The 18,126-nt window shown below is 41.5% G+C and overlaps 1 protein-coding gene across 1 annotated transcript in view; it reads right to left on the bottom strand.

Moving 5' to 3' along the window:
• Positions 1-16,574, bottom strand: part of LOC149457453 (E3 ubiquitin-protein ligase DTX4-like) — an 84,246-nt gene extending 67,672 nt beyond the window's left edge. The window contains exon 1 of the mRNA XM_089683670.1: positions 15,845-16,574. Within this exon, the coding sequence (XP_089539796.1) occupies positions 15,845-16,052 (208 nt within the window). The 5' untranslated portion in view covers positions 16,053-16,574. The remainder of the gene's footprint in view (positions 1-15,844) is intronic.
• Positions 16,575-18,126: the final 1,552 nt, after the last annotated feature.

Here is an 18,126-nt window from a genome sequence, read left to right as displayed (position 1 = left end):
ATTGGAATCATTGATCCACTGCAAATATGCAGACCAGGAGATACGACTTTATTTAACTTGTCTGGTTGTCATGTCAGTATGGTGGCTTCTATACCATTGGAGTCACTGATCAAGGACAAGAATGCAGACCAGGAGATGTGACCTTATTTCACGTGTTGCATGAAGTAATTTAGAAAAAATTGAGGTCATACATTAGACAGCTAGTTAGCCAGCATTTTCAGGATGGATGAGACATTATTGGTAAGAAGAAGAATTATACAGCCAACATGTTTTGGGGGATTGGTTTTCCTCTTTTTCAGGGCTTGCATTTATACATCTGATGTGTGTTAGGCCATGGAAACTGTGTCTGGGTTGAAGCCTATTCTGGAGTTCTGGCTTTTCAAACAGATGGCAAAATGGTTTTTGATCGCTTTTAAGCATTTCCCATTTCTGAATTGCAAATTTTATAACCGATCACTATTTATTCATATAGAGAGTTGCCACAATTGATTAGCACCCATTTACCAAACTGAAAACAAGGATTTTAGCCCAAAGCGCTTATTTTATGCCAGCAAACAGACCAGTGGAGAATTGGACCCACTTTTGGGGAGATTTTCCAATTTCCTGTGCAATTACATTGTCTCATTATCAACCCCTAACGTCATAAGCCAGCCAAATATCACCAATTTGTAAAAATGGGGAACATCAATGTGGCCAATTTCACCAGTCATGTCTGACAAACTGAAACAATGACCTATCTACATAGCAGATTTTATCACATCCATTGTTGAAGAGGGAGGCAGGATGGTTGTCTTGTCATAGGGATAAATGTGAATTTTATATCAAAAGCACTATAGGCATACACAATGATAACTTAAATATTAATAATGTTCACAGGAAATGTCTCAGTAGTTGGCAGGCCCCCCAGTTAAATCCCAATAGGTATCATTATTCTGTGTGTGTCCCCTCATTTCAAGGACCGTCCGTCTACAACTAATGCAGCCTTGCTTACACACATTATAGCATAGGAAGAAGGTTGGACAACACAGTCATGTGTCATGAGGCTACAGTCCCTTCCAAATGCACTCTCAAAAGTTTGATAATTCTGGCTTCAATGAGTTATATATATCTTGGTCTAAAGACATACTAAGTGTGCCTTATGACCTTATGTGATGTATTGACAGTGCTTACTTGCTTACACATTAACCAGCTTCTTATAATTCATAGCCAAAAAAATCACATGCTAAACTTGGAGTATCCAGTCCTTACACGATCAAAGGACACATTTTACAACTTACTATTGCTTATTTTACTGACACACCTTGTGAAGGTAGAAGTCAAAGGCACTCCCTTCTTTCTCACCCCTTGTCTCCAGCCCCTACCCACCTCTGAGCACTGTATAATTGATTCCATCCCATACCCACCTCTGAGCACTGTCCCTTGGTTCCACCCCCTACCCACCTCTGAGCACTGCATAATTGATTCCATCCCCTACCCACCTCTGAGCACTCTCCCTTGGTTCCACCCCCTACCCACCTCTGTGCACTGTATAATTGATTTCACCCCCTACCCACCTATGAACACTGTATAATTGATTCCACCCCCTACCCACTTCTGAGCGCTGTATAATTGATTCCACCCCCCACCCACCTCTGTGCACTGTATAATTGATTCCATCCCCTACCCACCTCTGAGCCTTGTATAATTGATTCCATCCTCTACCCACCTCTAAGCACTGTATAACTGATTCCACCCCCTACCCACCTCTGAGCACTCTCCCTTGGTTCCACCCCCTACCCACCTCTGAGCACTGTATAATTGATCCCACCCCCTACCCACCTTTGAGCACTGCATAACTGATCCCACCCCCTACCCACCTTTGAGCGCTGTATAACTGATTCCATCCCCTACTCACCTCTGAGCACTGTATAATTGATCCCACCCCCTACCCACCTCGGAGCACTATATAATTGATCCCATCCCCTACCCACCTTTGAGCACTGTATAACTGATTCCATCCCCTACCCACCTCTGAGCACTGTCCCTTGGTTCCACCCCCTACCCACCTCTCAGTACTGCTCGTTTTAGAGAATACAGAACCAGATATCATTTTGTGATGCTAAGTAGTTTGTATTTACTTTGTTAATAACAAGAAAAGTATTATACAATAAACCCTCCGAGCAACAATAGCCCTCCAGCGACAATAGATTACCCCCAGCAGCACTAACCCCCCCCCTTACCCAGCAACAGTAGATTACCCCCAGCAACAATAGATGTTGTGTAATAAAAAAAAAAACAGCAACAATACATCTCCCACCAGTCGCCATAAATGGACCATTGAACAGTCAGAAACAATAAACTCTTCCCTTAACAGTAGATACCTCAGTGACAATATATCCCTCCTCAGCGACAATAGATCCCCTGGCAGCCAACATCAATAAACCTCCCAGCACACCCCAGCACCCCTTTCCATTATAGACATTCAGTGCTGGCGGTGTGGGGAAACACTTTCCCAGCGTACCCACTGAAAAAAGCCCTGATAATCATAGCCTATCAAACCCTTCCTGATCCCTACAGCCTAAATTGTTAGCAAAAAAAAATGTTTAGTACATTCCTGTCAGCTGCTGTACCCTCCTTTGTACAGTCTTCCACTGCAAATAAAAAAGGTGGTGAGGATCTGATAGGTAAGTATTAAACAGCAATTTAACCTAAAAAGGCAGCAGGTATGGGTTAATATTATATAATAGATTGCTTTAAAGAGGACCTGTTATAGAAAGAAAACATAAGCAGAAGATTGTCAAAAGCTACAACCGCATAATACTGTCCATTGGTATCTTGTCTCGTTATATTACCTCTCACCAGTAAGAACTGGTGACACATCCTACCACTAATGGAAAATGTTTGGATGTTGCGCCCGATACAATGGCCTTCTGACATAGCTCCACTCATTTACAGACACTACCTGTCATTTGGAACCAAATCCGGTCCCTCTTTCTTTCCCAACTGTCTTTTAGATAGGTGTAAGTAAATTCATGACTTAGGGGACAATTTTGTATATTTCCAATAAAAAAACTTCTGAATCATTATTTCAAAGTTTGACCAGAAAGACGAGACTGACCAGACTTGCTCTGAAAATGAGAAGCTATTGTGCAGCTCTATGTAGCAGGAAACCTTGCATATGTAATGAACAAATATGGCTGCCCTCATGTATTCCTATATAAATGCATTTTTTTCAAAGAATTTAAACACTGCAGGTATTTTGCTCCTAAAGCAAACAAAAAGAAAGCTTATAACAAAATTAGACCCCTACTAATATGCCCCACAATATCCTTGCTCATATCTTGAGTTGTGAGCACCAGCACCAAATAGCACGTGGCCACTCAATGAAGTTGGAAGAGAAGCAGTTTAACATTAAACTGCATAGGATATTCTTTCCTGTTAGAGCAGTAAGGATGTGGAACTTCCTTCCACAATCGGTGGTGTCAGCAGGATTATTAATAGTTTAAAAAAAACTCTTAGATGGGCATCTTAGCGAATGCAGCATACAGGGATATGGGAAGTGGTATAGACATAAATACACACACATTAGGTCTGCCTACCTTGTAACTGACAGTGGAAGGCAGTAGGTGGATTCCACTTGGTTGAATAGTGACTATGGAAGCTGCCCACTGCTGTTCCCACACTGTCAGTGTGCCCCTATATCATTGGTTGCTTGGACATTGGTGGTCTGTGTCCTAGCAGCCAATGAAGCAAATACAAAGTAGTAAAATTAACAACACCACACCTTCCCCGCCGCCCCCTATTACTCTGGCCTACAGTATGTACGCCAGCTATAAGTTGCTCTTAAAAACTAACCCAGGATGCTGCATTCACTATATCTGGTCTCCCACAGTACTCAGAAATTAAACTAGTTTAGTAAATATAAACTGCTCAATACCTTTTCTCATCAGCAGTATATAGCACTCTTGTGACTTCTATCAGTGTCTGGCTGAGCACTGGTTATCACTTGTAGGAGAAGTTTTCATTCTCCTCGGACTGTCCTATGAGGCTGCATGACCCCTGGCCCTCTGGACAGTGCTAACTGGCCCTGTGCCAATCACATGCACCCACCCAGAAAAAAAAACATCTCTAGCAATATACACTAAACTGAGCATGTGCAGAGTGCCTCCTAAGGTTCTGTACTATCAGCAGATGGATTGGGGACAGTAGAAGAAGGGGAGGATCAGAGAAGATGGGATCAAACAGCCTTTTTACACAATGTGGAGGATTAACCCCTTAGGCTCTACAGTGAGTATAACAAGCATGCTTTACTGCATATACAGACTGACTTTACTGTTGTGGATTTAGTAACACTTTATTTACCTCCAGTTTTGTTATCTACGAACTGGCAGTAATTGTTTATAAATGTTCAGCAACCGCAATGACATTTTGTAAAAGCGATGCAAATAAGCACTACCTGAATCTGTTGTATGTGTTGGGACTGTTAGACTACTTTCACACTGAGGAGTGTTTGAAGTGTTTTTGAATTAAAAAAAGTTCCTGAAAAGCTCAAGAAAACTGCTTATAAAACAGGGGATGTAGCTGTGTTGAGAATTAAGCAATCACATTCAAATCATTTTAAAGTGCCTCTGATTAACCCCAAATAAAGTTCAGTTGGTTCTAGTAGGTCTATCTTGACATTTTCTTTGTCGCATCCTACAGCAAAAGACATGGTCCGCAGAGAGCTTCCAAACCATCAGAGGGATCTCATTGTTAAAAGGTATCAGTCAGAAGGGTGCAAAAGAATTTCCCAGGCATTAGATATACCATGGAACACAGTGAAGACAGTCATCATCAAGTGGAGAAAATATGGTGCAACAATGACATTACCAAGAACTGGACGTCCCTCCAAAATTGATAAAGACGAGAAGAAAACTGGTCTGGGAGGCTGTCAAGAGGCCTACAGCAACATTAAAGGAGCTGCAGGAATATCTGGCAAGTACTGGCTGTGTGGTACATGTGACAACAATCTCCGGTATTCTTCATATGTCTGGGCTATATGGGGTAGAGTGGCAAAACATCAAGTCCGGCTAAAGTTTGCAAAATCATATCTGAAGTTTCCCAAAAGCATGTGAGAAAATGTGTTATGGTCTGATGAAACCAAGGTTAAACTTTTTGGCCATATTTCCTAAAAATATGTTTGGCACTAAAAGAACACTGCCCATCACCAAAAGAACACCATACCCACAGTGAAGCATGGTGGTGGCAGCATCTTGATTTGGGGCTGTTTTTCTTCAGCTGGAACTGAGGCCTTAGTCAAGGTAGAGGGAATTATGAAAAGTTCCAAATACTAGTCAATATTGGCACAAAACCTTCAGGCTTCTGCTAGAAAGCTGAACATGACGAGGAACTTCATCTTTCAGCATGACAACGACCCAAAGCATACATCCAAATCAACAAAGGAATGGCTTCACCAGAAGAAGATTAAAGTTTTGGAATGGCCCTGAATCGCATCGGAAATCTGTGGGGTGATCTGAAGAGGGCTGTGCACAGGAGATGCCCTCGCAATCTAACAGATTTGGAGTGTTTTTGCAAGGAAGAGTGGGCAAATATTGCCAAGTCAAGATGTGCCATCCTGATAGACTTATCCTCAAAAAGACTGAGTGCTGGAATCACATCAAAAGGTGCTTCAGCAAAGTATTAGTTTAAGGGTGTGCACACTTATCCAACCACATTATTTTAGTTTTTTATTTTTACTTCCCTCCACCTAAAAGATTTCAATTTGTTGTTCAACTGGGTTGTACAGTTTGTAGGTTACATTAAAGGTGGAAAAAGGTTTGAAAGTATTTATTTTTGTCTCATTTTTTTCCATCACAGAAACCTGACATTTTAACAGGGGTGTGTAAACTTTTTATATCCACTGTATATGGATGATGGCACTGCATACTGTATATTTTATTAATAATAATAATAAAAAAAATCTATGTACCTTTTTTATATAATCAATATACAGCTGTCATGTGACCCAGCTCTTTCCCAGTCTATCTGCAGGGAAACGTCAGTGAGTGGAGCTTCCAGTCCTCTGCTTCTGGTCACATGTTCAAAAAAAAAAAAAAAATAGCCTTCGGAATATAGAGGAAAAATACATAACGAATATCAAATGAAATAGTCATACAAATGTGTATTTGAACTAAAATCTTTATTATTTTTTTTGGTGTGGGCTATCTAGGGGAAGTTTTGCCAATCATAGCCTGCTTCATGCCCCTCCAGCCTGTGTCTAATATTTGTATGTGCTTAGAATTACAAGGCGGTGAAGCCTACATAAATCAAGATGTAATGTCCTGCCCCTATAGTGTAGAGCTGTTTATTGTACATGGAGGAAAGGAGTGGAATGTTATTTATCCGAGTGTATACGCCTACATACGTGACTCTATAATCACATGGGTGGGACAGATAAGCAAATGGAGGAAATGAACAGCTTAGAAGGGAACTGTAGCTTGAGCATGCTCAGTAGATGTGGCAATAGGTAGTTTGTACAATCTCAGGCTGCAGCGGAGACACAGACAAGGAAGGAGGAACAACAAACAGTAGGACCAACTAAATGAAAGTTTGTGAAAGCACTTTGTATCATAATCATTTTTTTTCATCTTTTCTTGCATCTTTGCAGCCGATTTCCTGCATTCTCCTTGCAGCCACTTCCTGTCTACATGCACTCCAGTGATAGCTGCATATATTTCTCAGGACAAGACTCCTGATGGTAACAAAAGTGCACTATACTCGTGTAATGTGTATTGAAACAGTTATTTGTAGTCTCCATCCAAAGCTAAATGTCACAGGGTGACAACACTGGAGTGCAGCTGGAAGAAAGGACTGGAGAGTGGTCACCCAATAAAAGGAAGTGCTTGAACAAGGACCTTCATGGCAGGATCATCAGGTATTAGTTTAATGAAAGCTGCAGATTTCAAAATATTGAAAATTACTTTTGAAATGACATATACATGCTAAAGCTTATACAGGCTTACGAACGCCTCGGTTAACATAATTTTCAGTTTACGAATGAAAATCCATTGAAAATAATGGCTCGGTTTACGAATTTTTTTTGCAATACGAACGGACTAATTGGTTTTCAATGCATTTACGATGGGTTTTTTTAATCATGTCCCTGTGCCTTTAAAGTGCACTTTATAAAGTGTTTTGAACAGATAAAAGACTTTTTGTAACTTTTTTCTGATTTTCTGACCTCTGGAACAGATTAATTGGTTTTCAATGCATTTACGAATTCATTTTTAATCATGTCCCTGTACAGTATTTATGCCTTTAAAGTGCACTTTATAAAGAGTTTTAAAGAGATAAAAGACTTTTTTTTATCTTTTTTCTGAGCTCCGGAAAGGATTAATTGGTTTTCAATGCATTCCTATGGGAAACTGCATTTCGGTTTACGAATTTTTCGCAATACGAAAAGTCCTGCAGAATGCATAATTCATAAGCCGAGGTACGCCTGTATTAGTATTTAGTTAATAAAGTGTTACTAAACCCACAGTCTGTATATGCAGTAAAGCATGCTTCTCATACTCACTGTGGAACCTACGGGGTTAATCCGCCGCATTGTATAAAAATGCTGTTTGATCCTGTCTTCTCTGATCCTCCCCTTTTTCTACAGGGCCCAATCCATCTGCTGATAGTATGAAGCTCTAGGAGTCACTCTGCACGTGCTCAGTTTAGTGTGTATTGCCAGAGATTTTTGTGATGTGATCAGCGCAGGGCCAATCGGCGCTGTCCAGACAGAGGGTCAGGGGTTATGGAGCCTCATAGAACACTCTGAGCAGAATGAAAACTCCTCCTACAAGGTTTAACCAGTGGTCTGCTGGACACTGATAAAAGTCACAAGACTGCTATAACTGCTGATGAGAAAAGGTATTTAGCAGTTTATATTTACTAAAATAATTGCTTTTCCATGTTCTGTGTAGTGTAAGAGACCAGATATAGTGAATGCAGGGTCCGGGGAGACTAGATATAATGAATGCAGGGGTCGTCGAGACCAGATATAGTGACTGCAGTGTCTGGGGAGAGTGGATATAGGGAATGCAGGGTCCTGGGAGACCAGATATAGTAAATGCAGGGTCCAGGGAGACTGGATATAGTGAATGCAGGGTCCGGGGAGAACAGATATAGTGAATGCAGGGTCTGGGGAGACCGGATATAGTGAATGCAGGGACTGCGGAGACCAGATATAGTGAATGCAGGGTCCGGGGAGACCGGATATAGTGGATGCAGGGTCCTGGGAGACCAGATATAGTGAATGCAGGGTCCATGGAGACCAGATATAGTGAATGCAGGGTCCAGGGAGACCGGATATAGTGAATGCAGGGTCCTGGGAGACCTGATATACTGAATGCAGGGTCCTGGGAGAGCGGATATAGTGAATGCAGGGTCCGGGAAGACAGGATATAGTGAATGCAGGGTCTGGGAAGACCGGATATAGTGAATGCAGGGTCTGGGGAGACCGGATATAGTGAATGCAGGGTCCGGGGAGACCGGATATAGTGAATGCAGGGTCAGGGGAGACCGGATATAGTGAATGCAGGGTCCTGGGAGAGCGGATATAGTGAATGCAGGGTCCGGGAAGACCGGATATAGTGAATGCAGGGTCTGGGAAGACTGGATATAGTAAATGCAGGGTCTGGGGAGACCGGATATAGTGAATGCAGGGTCTGGGGAGACCGGATATAGTGAATGCAGGGTCCTGGGTTTAGTAACACTCTAAGTTATCTAATATATATATACTGTATATACACACACACTCTATATATTGTGTATTATTTTTAGTGTAGCATGCATTGCTGATGTATGGGAAAGTCTTCTGCGAATAAGGAAGTTCTATTTGCATTTCTGTTTTCTTTTCTTTTTTTTTGTATCAGCAATACACTGTCACATTGTTCTCTGCAATCTGCTGATTTTCCACACTACCCAAAATAAGTTTCCCAGAAACAATTTCACCACTATCAGCCTTGGTGATTCATGTCTGTGTGTCCAATTGGGAACAGTACGAGATTCATCAGTCACGTATGCGATGGATCGGAGCATCTCGCTGATGGGAAATGCGGGTAGTTTAGGACACTGATGATTTGCCCATCTGCTACAGAACAAACTAGCTGACACACAGCTGTGAAAAGTCTTCCCTTCCAGAGAAGATTTTTATTTACACAAGTGATGGCCTTGTTGTTTTTTTTTTGTACAAGATAATCACCAATTACGCCCCTCTGGTGTGTGAGCTGGTAAAGAGGACCTGCAAGATAAACAAATTGTTCCTCCTAAGGCAGCCATCAGCAGCCTAGTATTAGCATTGTCACCAGTCACAGGTGCTTGTGATGGCTGTATTAACCACTTGCCCTCCAGAGGATTTCCCCCCCTTCCTGACCAGGCCATTTTTGGTGATACGGCTCTACGTTACTTTAACTGACAATCGTGCAGTCATGCAATGCTGCACCCAAATGAAATTTATGTTCTTTTTTTCCCCCACAAATGAAGCTTTCTTTCAGTGGTATTTGATCACCTCTGCAGTTTTTATTTTTTGTTCTATAAACAAAAAAAGACCAACAATTTTGAAAAAAAAAAAACAATATTTTTTACTGTTTGCTATAAAATATGTCCAGTAAAAAAAAAAAAAAAAATCAAATTTCATCAGAAATTTAGGTCAAAATGTATTCTGCTACATGTGTCTTTTCTAAAAAAAACAATTTACATGTACATGTAAATTAAATGGTTTACATGACAGGTATAGCGTCTACAAGTGGAGGTATATATAGTGGATGGTTTTTTTTAATACTAGTAATGGCAGCAATCAGCGACTTATAGGACTGTGGCAGCCATTCTGACGCTAACTGACACTGACATCCCCAGTTACACTAATACAGTGATTAGTGCTGGTAAAAAGCACTGACACTGTACTAATGACACTGGGCAGGAAGGGGTTAACATCTGGGACGATCAAAGGGTTAACTGTGTGCTGTGTGTTGTACTGTGTAAGCATGCTGCTTTGTATTGCTCAGAAGACCGAAAGAATGTCTGCATCTGATTGGATAAATTTCCATCTGGCTAAAAAAAAACAATCACAAAAATTCTGTCGAGCTGGTGGTGCTGACAGAGCCACCAACAGCTCGAATTTTGGCAGGATCGAACATGGAAGCCTATTGGTGAAATTGGCCTATTTTTGGTTATCATTAGGAAGCCATAGATATCAAAGGGTGGTCCGATGGGCAGATGGCAAGCATTCATGAATATGTCAGGAGGGGGAGGAGATGCACACACAAACAGTTTGGGCTTCCATCTCTTGGAGGGGAACAATAGCTATTAGCAGGCAAGCCTGGATTTCCATCACTGTGGCATGTAGGCACGCAATCTTGGGCCTAAAACTGTTTGCTAGGATAATTATTTTCTTGTTTTACTTGTCCTGACCTGGCTTAGAATATAGTCACAGTTTTTGTAAATGGGTTTATGCATAATGAATGTACAGCTGTGCTCAAAAGTTTGCATACGCTGGTAGAAATTGTGAAATTTTGGCATTGATATTGAAAATATGACTGATCATACCGAAAAACGTTTATCTAAGGATAGTGATCATATGAAGCCATTTAGCATCACATAGTTGTTTGGCTCCTTTTTAAATCATAATGATAACAGAAATCACCCAAATGGCCATGATCAAAAGTTTACATACCCTGGAATGTTTGGCCTTGGTACAGAAACACAAGGTGACACACAGGTTAAAATGGCAATTAAAGGTTAATTTCCCAGATCTGTGGCTTTGGAAAATTCAGGTATCCCGTGATACCAAGCCAAGGTCAGGTAGACCAAGAAAGATTGCAGCCATAACTGCCAGAAAAATTGTTTGAGATGCAAAGAAAAACCCACAGGTAAACTCATGAGAAATACAGGCTGCTTTGGAAAGTATGGTTGTGTCAAGGAGATCAATATGACAATATCTGAACAACAATTAGCTGCATGGCCGAGTTGCCATCAGTCTAAGAAAAATCTAAGCTTTGGTAGATGTTTATTGACGTTTTGAAAGAATAGGAGCACCAGCTTGTATAGACCTTTTAAAAGATTTTTACTTTGTAACAGCCAACACATTTTTGGGGCTCAGCAATCCCCCTTTAACAGGGCTAAAAACCAGATAATGTAGGCACCTTGATTGGAAAAGCCTTTTAAAAGGTCTATACAAGCTGACGTGGTGCTGCCATCCTTCACAAAGGTCCAGTAAGACCCCACAGTTGCTGGTGAGCAGCCTCTAGGACTGTAAACCACCCCGTGCGCTATAACGCATCTACATAAAGTTCATTTCTCCTACATCACAAAGATTGGTAAATGTTTAGTAACCTTTTACATTCAAGAGGTTCTTGCAAAGGACTGAAGTGTTAGAAAAAATTATCTATATAACTGACATTTTATTCTACAATGTACTAGATAAAAAATGTGATCAAACACATTACACCTGTGTATTTCTTGTATGTGGAAGCCTCAATGCTAGCTGGCACAGCAAGGAGCTCAGTTCCTACACTAGGACTCCCTAGGAAGGGTTTGCACCCACATGGAGGCCCACAGTGCCCAACTTGGCCATAGGTAGGATTGGAGGATGTCACAAAATTTCTGATACATTTAAAGGTGGCCATAGACAGTTCTGAGAAGTCAAACACACAGGCACGGTCTGATTGACCTCCGCCTTCTGTCTGTGTGGGTCCCTCATAGACATTAGGTTGTCACCAGATCCTGGGTGCCTCTACATGTAATATCATGATAAAGGCCACTGTGATGGAAACACTACTAAGCATCGTCTCTATTTACCTTAAAAGCACATGAATACTGGGCAGATGCTAAGATAAGAGCAACACAAATGCTTTTAGTAGTTAAGTAGCACATTTATGTATATCAATCTATACATCAGACCTAAATGAGAAAGAGGGAGAAAGAGATTTGGGTCCAAAAGGGACATCTAAGGTTTTTTTTCACCTAACACTGAGATAGTAAACCTGCCACTTAATCAATACATGACCACTCCTTGTAAATCGGATTACAGCATTGCGAGCTACACGCTTTTGAAAACTCTGTGATTACTTTTCCCATGGAATGTCTAACATTAAAACGACAATCAGATGTTTTGCACATTTTCTGTAGTGGAGTGTTACAGTCACATACTAGAAGTAATCAGTCACACATGTAAGCAGGGATATATTCGTGAAGATACCGTCTGATCTGTCCAATTTTCCAAGCATACATATAATATTGTATAACATACAGTATATCTAAGCATGTACAGCAGGGTTTCTCAACCAGGGTTCTGTGGAACCCTAAGGTTCCTCCAAAGGTTGCCAGGGGTTCCTTGAGCAATAACCAATTTTTGCCTCTTAGATAATTTCCCACTGACACCACTGAATTTTTAATATTTCAATGTTTTTTATTAATTTTAAATTGTATAAAACAGAGGCAACAAAACACGCCCACGCAGGGGCTATCAATTGCCCATATAAAAATTAAAAAAAGAATAGAAAAAACATTGCTCTAACGCCAACAGAGCAAAAGGTGCGCCCACGCAGGGGCTATCAATGGCACATAAATTACAAGAACATTAATATAACTCTGACTGTAACGCAAACTAAAAGCAGCTATCCACTGCCACACAGAAAACAAATAGAAAAAGTAAAGAAAGGAGTACAAAGAAAAAAAAAAATAACAAAACCAAAGAGCAGGGGTCCAAGAACGCCAATACCGAACACCATCACATCCCTAGACTAGCCAGGGGGAGTGTGGGAAAAGGCATATTGCAACCACGGCTCCCATATTTTCAAAAATTTACATTGGGAGTCGATGCAGATACTTGACATCTGTTCATTGAGCATCATAGTGGTCATACGATCCCGCACCCCTACCACTGATCTTTTTAGCTATCTGTAAGTGAGTAATCCTTCCCAATGACCACAAGTGCAAGGAACACTCTTCCCATTGACCATTACATTAATGCATCATAAGTTGAACATACAGTAATTTTTTGCAGGGGTTCCCTGAGACCTGAAAGTTATTTCAAGGGTTCCTCTGTGTTGAAAAGGTTGAGAAAGTCTGATATACAGTGTAATATACAATAAGTCTGTGGATGCACTATTGAACATATAGGCAGATGTTGTAGGGTAGCCTTCTTCAAACAATGCTTAGATCTGCAGACCTCTGCTATGAGTAGAAAGATATCTGCCCTTTGTCATGAGTGTTGAAGCCTGCTGTTGTTATTTATACAACTCAACTGATAGAATGGAGCTGTTCAGGCAGGCCTGAATCAAACTAAAGCTGGCCATATACCAATAGAATTTTTTTAGGAAAAAAAACATTTTTGGAATGTTTCTTTTGATTTTCTAGTTAATGGGCTCAAATCGACAATCATTTTTGACCACAGGGAAACAAAAATCAAAAAAGAATGGAAGATTTTTCACAAACTGATGAAATTCTAATAGTGAATGTGGTTTTCGTTTTGGAATTCCATTTATTCCAAAATCAAATGTTAATCAAGTGCTTTTGAACAACGTCACTGACGGTGTTAATGATTGTACTCACAAGATTTTTCGTACAAATCATTGTACCAAAATCTACAAGTGTATAGCCAGCTTAGGAAACTGGCATATGCCTGTGCCTGCATGGGTTTCCTTTGGGTACTCCGGTTTCCTCCCACACTCCAAAGACAAGTTGGTAGGTTAATTGGATCCTGTCTACATTGGCCCTAGTATGTATGAATGTGAGTTAGGGACCTTAGATTGTGCACCCCTTGAAGGTTAGGGAATGATGTGAATGTACAATATATATTATTATTATACAGGATTTATATAGCGCCAATGGTTTGCTCAGCGCTTTACATTATAGTGGGAGACAATACAGTAACATAACAGTTCAATACAAGAGGGATTTGAGGGCCCTGCTCCTTGGAGCTTACAATCTGGGAGATATATGTAAAGCGCTGTGTAAATTGATGGCGCCATATAAGTACCTGTAATCAATAAATAAATAAAATACCCCCATTTATAGCCTAATTGCAAAAAGCACCCTTACACTTACCTGACAGCAGCTCCAAGCTCCCTTTGTTTCTGGTCCAGAGGGTTACATCCGGCGCTTGGTAGTAGCGTGGGGGGTGGAATCTATAAGTCTAGGAGCAGACAGTACCTACTGATTGGCTGCCCTTGGCAGAGAAGCTAATTAGTAGCATATCCTGCAAACAGATCCCACCCTGCTCCACAAGTCCCGAGTGGGATGGAGTCTACAGCAATAGTCAGGTGATTTTTGCAGATTAGGTTGGAAGAGTAGCGGGAATATGCCAGGGTTCAACTTTAACACCTTATATCCCCGGAAGAGGCAAGGTTTAGCCAGGCTGAACAGAAATTTTCCAGCAAACTGGCAAACCTTATTGTGAAATAACAAGACACAAGCACTCACTATCACATCCCAGTATCCTAAACAACACGATCTCTGCAACAGTGTGGCTTGTTCTTAGGGTTGGCAAGACATTCAACTTTTTATTTGAACAAATTGAATGTTGGCTTTTTCTCATTCACCTTTTGGACATATAAACAGACACAAAGACCTAGACAGACATCCAAAGGCCCAGGATCATCCATATGTTTTACATAACTATAATATAACTGGATACTAACATTTATAGGTAAAGTTGATCCAGGGAATATCAGATTGTCTTTTGGGGGATCAGGAAGGAATTTTTTCTCCTGCAGAAGCAAACTGGATCATGCTTTGCTAAGTTTTTTTGCCTTCCTCTGGATCAACTGTGGGTGTAGGATTATAACTTTTTTTTTAATGGTTGAACTTGATGGACGTTTGTCTTTTTTCAGCCAGACTAAGGCTGGCCATACATTATACAATTATCTGCAGATTTTTGGTTTAGATTTACCAAAAACCATATAATAGGAGGACAAACCTAAACAACACTTTCAGTTGTATCCAATTAGGCAGGCCCTTGCACTACATAGTTGAAGGTAAATCTAAAGGAAATTGGGCAGAAAATCTGCAGATAATTGTATAATGTATGGCCAGCCTTACTCTGCAACTATGTAACTATGGGTGCCTGCAAACTCCCCACAGAAACGAGACAGTATCATGTTTATGTCCCAATCAGACACTACTAGGCAGCTGACATCTGCAGCAGTCAGAGTGTGCCCATAGATATGCAATCATCTCCTGATTGTCCACCTTTGGCGACTGAACGCTTTGTGTATATACTTATGCTTATACTACCCACACAAATTCATATCTTGTGTCAGATTTGACCTTTCGGTAAATAAAATCAATTACATGTAACAGCTACATAGCATAAGGGTCTAACAAACTGGATATAGCATGGATGGTTTGTTTAGGTAGGGGCTCACTCTGTACTGTGGTTGGTAGGTATCTTACTAATCAAATCAGAAGCAATTTCTTGACTATACGTGGGCCATCCTTGGTTAGTGGGACTTTTTCATGTCCTCCTCTGGACTTCAGACTACTTGTATTCATCACAGCACAGTTAGGGTTAGTTCCAATGAGGAAAGGGGCCTAATCACCCATTGGTCATATATATATATTCCAAACACTGGGAAATCTTTGTGAGAGATAAGGTGCTCCCTAGATATTGCAAGCAGAAAAAATCAGCTAAGTGAACCTGTTGTATTGCAAGTCAGTGCACTGACTGTACATTGATTACTATAATTAAACCCTGCTGTTCTTTCCCAGATTAGTACATTGCACCTGTCCTCCCACACATCATAGCCCATGAAGCCTGCACCTGCTGGCCCCGCAGTCGTCTTCCCTCGAAGCATGACCCTTGTGAGGACAGGTATGCACAAGACCACTTTGGACTGCTCACCTGTATCCAGACGGAATTGGTTCATAGAGATGAGATCCAGGATGTAGGGGGTGAGACTGGCATCGGCCTCCCCGAGGCTCACCGAACTGGACCTGGGAGTCTCCCGCAGTACCTGCTCGATGTAATGAGCCACCTGTGGGCTGTAGGGTCTCCAGAGAGAAGATTCATCCTGCCATTCCCAAACCAACACAGATCCTCGGTCCAACATCTTCAGTTTTGTCCGGTTGTTTGGGCCAAGTACTCCCGGCTACACAACACGATAAGTAGCGTTGTGTTGATTCTAATAATCCTCCAATGGTTATGGTGTTAAGATCCACTGTCCTCCTGTAGTCCTCCGGTTCTGATGTCAAGTTGTAGCTCTGGATGACCCGGGTGAAGGACACATTGCAAGCTCATAGACCATTGTCAGTTGTCTAAGTTTGCCTCTCCAGTTGCATTACTTGCTGCCAGTTGTGTGCCAACTTTTCCGCATGCTCTTTTTTCACCCTCTAGTCTTTAGGACTTTCTTTTTCCTCTGTTTTCTCTCCTTTTAACACTCTTTCAAGGCTTCACTCATCGCACCAAGTAAACTTTCGCTTACTTTCAGCCAGCCCTCCCTTCTCTGTCACACCCTGACCCTCCTTCCTTCTGTCCCCAGCCAACTCCTTGCAATAGTCCTTTGCTGATCTGTGTCCCTTGCAGCTGGGTGTTCGGGAGGCCTCTCTCCAAGGAAGGAGAGGGGGAGGAGGAGAAGGAGGGGGGGGGTCCCTCTGTCTTCTGCAAACACTTCCCCTACTGCCCCTCCTCCTCCTCCTATTCCCCCAGGGACAAATCTTTGAAAAGGCTCTGGGTCCCTTTGTGTACAATTAATGATCAATCACCCCTCCCAAAGCCTGCCCCTTTAACCTTGCTCTTATCTGTCTCCAGAAGCAAGGCTTATTTGTGCCAAATGTCTTAAACTGTTATTAAGGCAGCCCTGGGCTGGCAATACACAGGACAATTCTACTAACAATCAAATGACAGTCAAAACTGTTTTTTTGTACACAGCCGATTGCAGATGAAAAATAGAGATGCATCATTTTATTTATTAATTCTTTTTATTCTTGCATCCCCTTTGGACTTTTTCAGTACAAGATTGTTGAAGGCTCCGTTCCCATATCTTGCGTTTGATGCATTCTCCAGTGCCTTTTGCAGTTTGTTTTACAGTTTTTTACACGTTTTTGATGCATTTTGAAGTGTTTTTACAGCGTCGTTTTGTTCAGCTTCTTTTTTGTTAAAGTGGATTTTTTTTTTTGCTGGATAGAGTAAAAATGCAAAACGCGGCAAAAAAGCACTACCATGCATTTCAGCAGCATCTCCATTGAACTCTATTGTAGCAAAACGCTGATTTTTGCTTGTAAAAAAGTCCCTGACCTTTTCCAAAAATGCATGCAGCTCACAAAAGCATAGATGTGAACATGTTCCATAGGAAACCATGTTAAATGTACTAGAGTTGTTGGCTCGAATCCAGGGGTGTATTTACCACAAATCAAACAAGGCATTTGCCTAGGGCGACATTTTTCAGGGGGGGGCAGCACTGCCCCTCGGAAGAAGGGACACACGTGGCATGGGGACCTAGTGGGTTCCGAGAGAGGCTGTGAGTTTCATGACGGTGCACAGCCCTACTTTTATTCCCATGGATGTCTGGAGCTGTGAAGATGAGTGTCTTTCTCTCTCTTGCCATGGAGGGATGGTGGCTGGTGTATGGGGGGCAGTAGTAGTGGAAGGCTCTCTCCGGTGGGAATCAGGGGTGTTGTTGGTCAATGTCAGGCTCTCTCTGAGGGGGGTGCCAATTTTTGTGTGGCAGCACAAAACCTTAATATACCACTGTTCAAATCCCAACCACGGCACCACCTGACTGGAGTTTGCATGTTCTCCCTGTGCCTGCGTGGGTTTCCTCCAGTTTCCTCCCACTCTCCAAAGACATGCTGGTAGGTAAAATGGATTCTGTCTAAAATGACCCTAGTATAAGTATGTATGAGCCTTAGATGGACCTTAGATTATACGCCCCTTGAGGATTAGGGACTGATGTGAATGTACAATATATATGTAAAGTGCTGCGTAAATTTAAGTACCTGAAATAAATTCAATCAATCAATAAATAAATAATACATATCCTATTGTACCCATTATCACAAATATATCACTCACATAGATTGCCAAAGAACATAAAAACATTGACTTGAAGGCCCACAGGGGCCACACAGGCCAACGCCAATATCTTTTTTATGTACGCACGACCATATAAGCCTAATTATAAGCAA

This window comes from Staurois parvus, unplaced genomic scaffold (genome assembly GCF_062004578.1).
Source record: "Staurois parvus isolate SC_StPar_1 unplaced genomic scaffold, SC_StPar_1.0 ptg000320l, whole genome shotgun sequence".
NCBI classification, from domain to species: domain Eukaryota; kingdom Metazoa; phylum Chordata; class Amphibia; order Anura; family Ranidae; genus Staurois; species Staurois parvus.
Note: the sequence above shows the minus strand (reverse complement) of the source record. Positions and strands in the feature narration are given on the sequence as shown.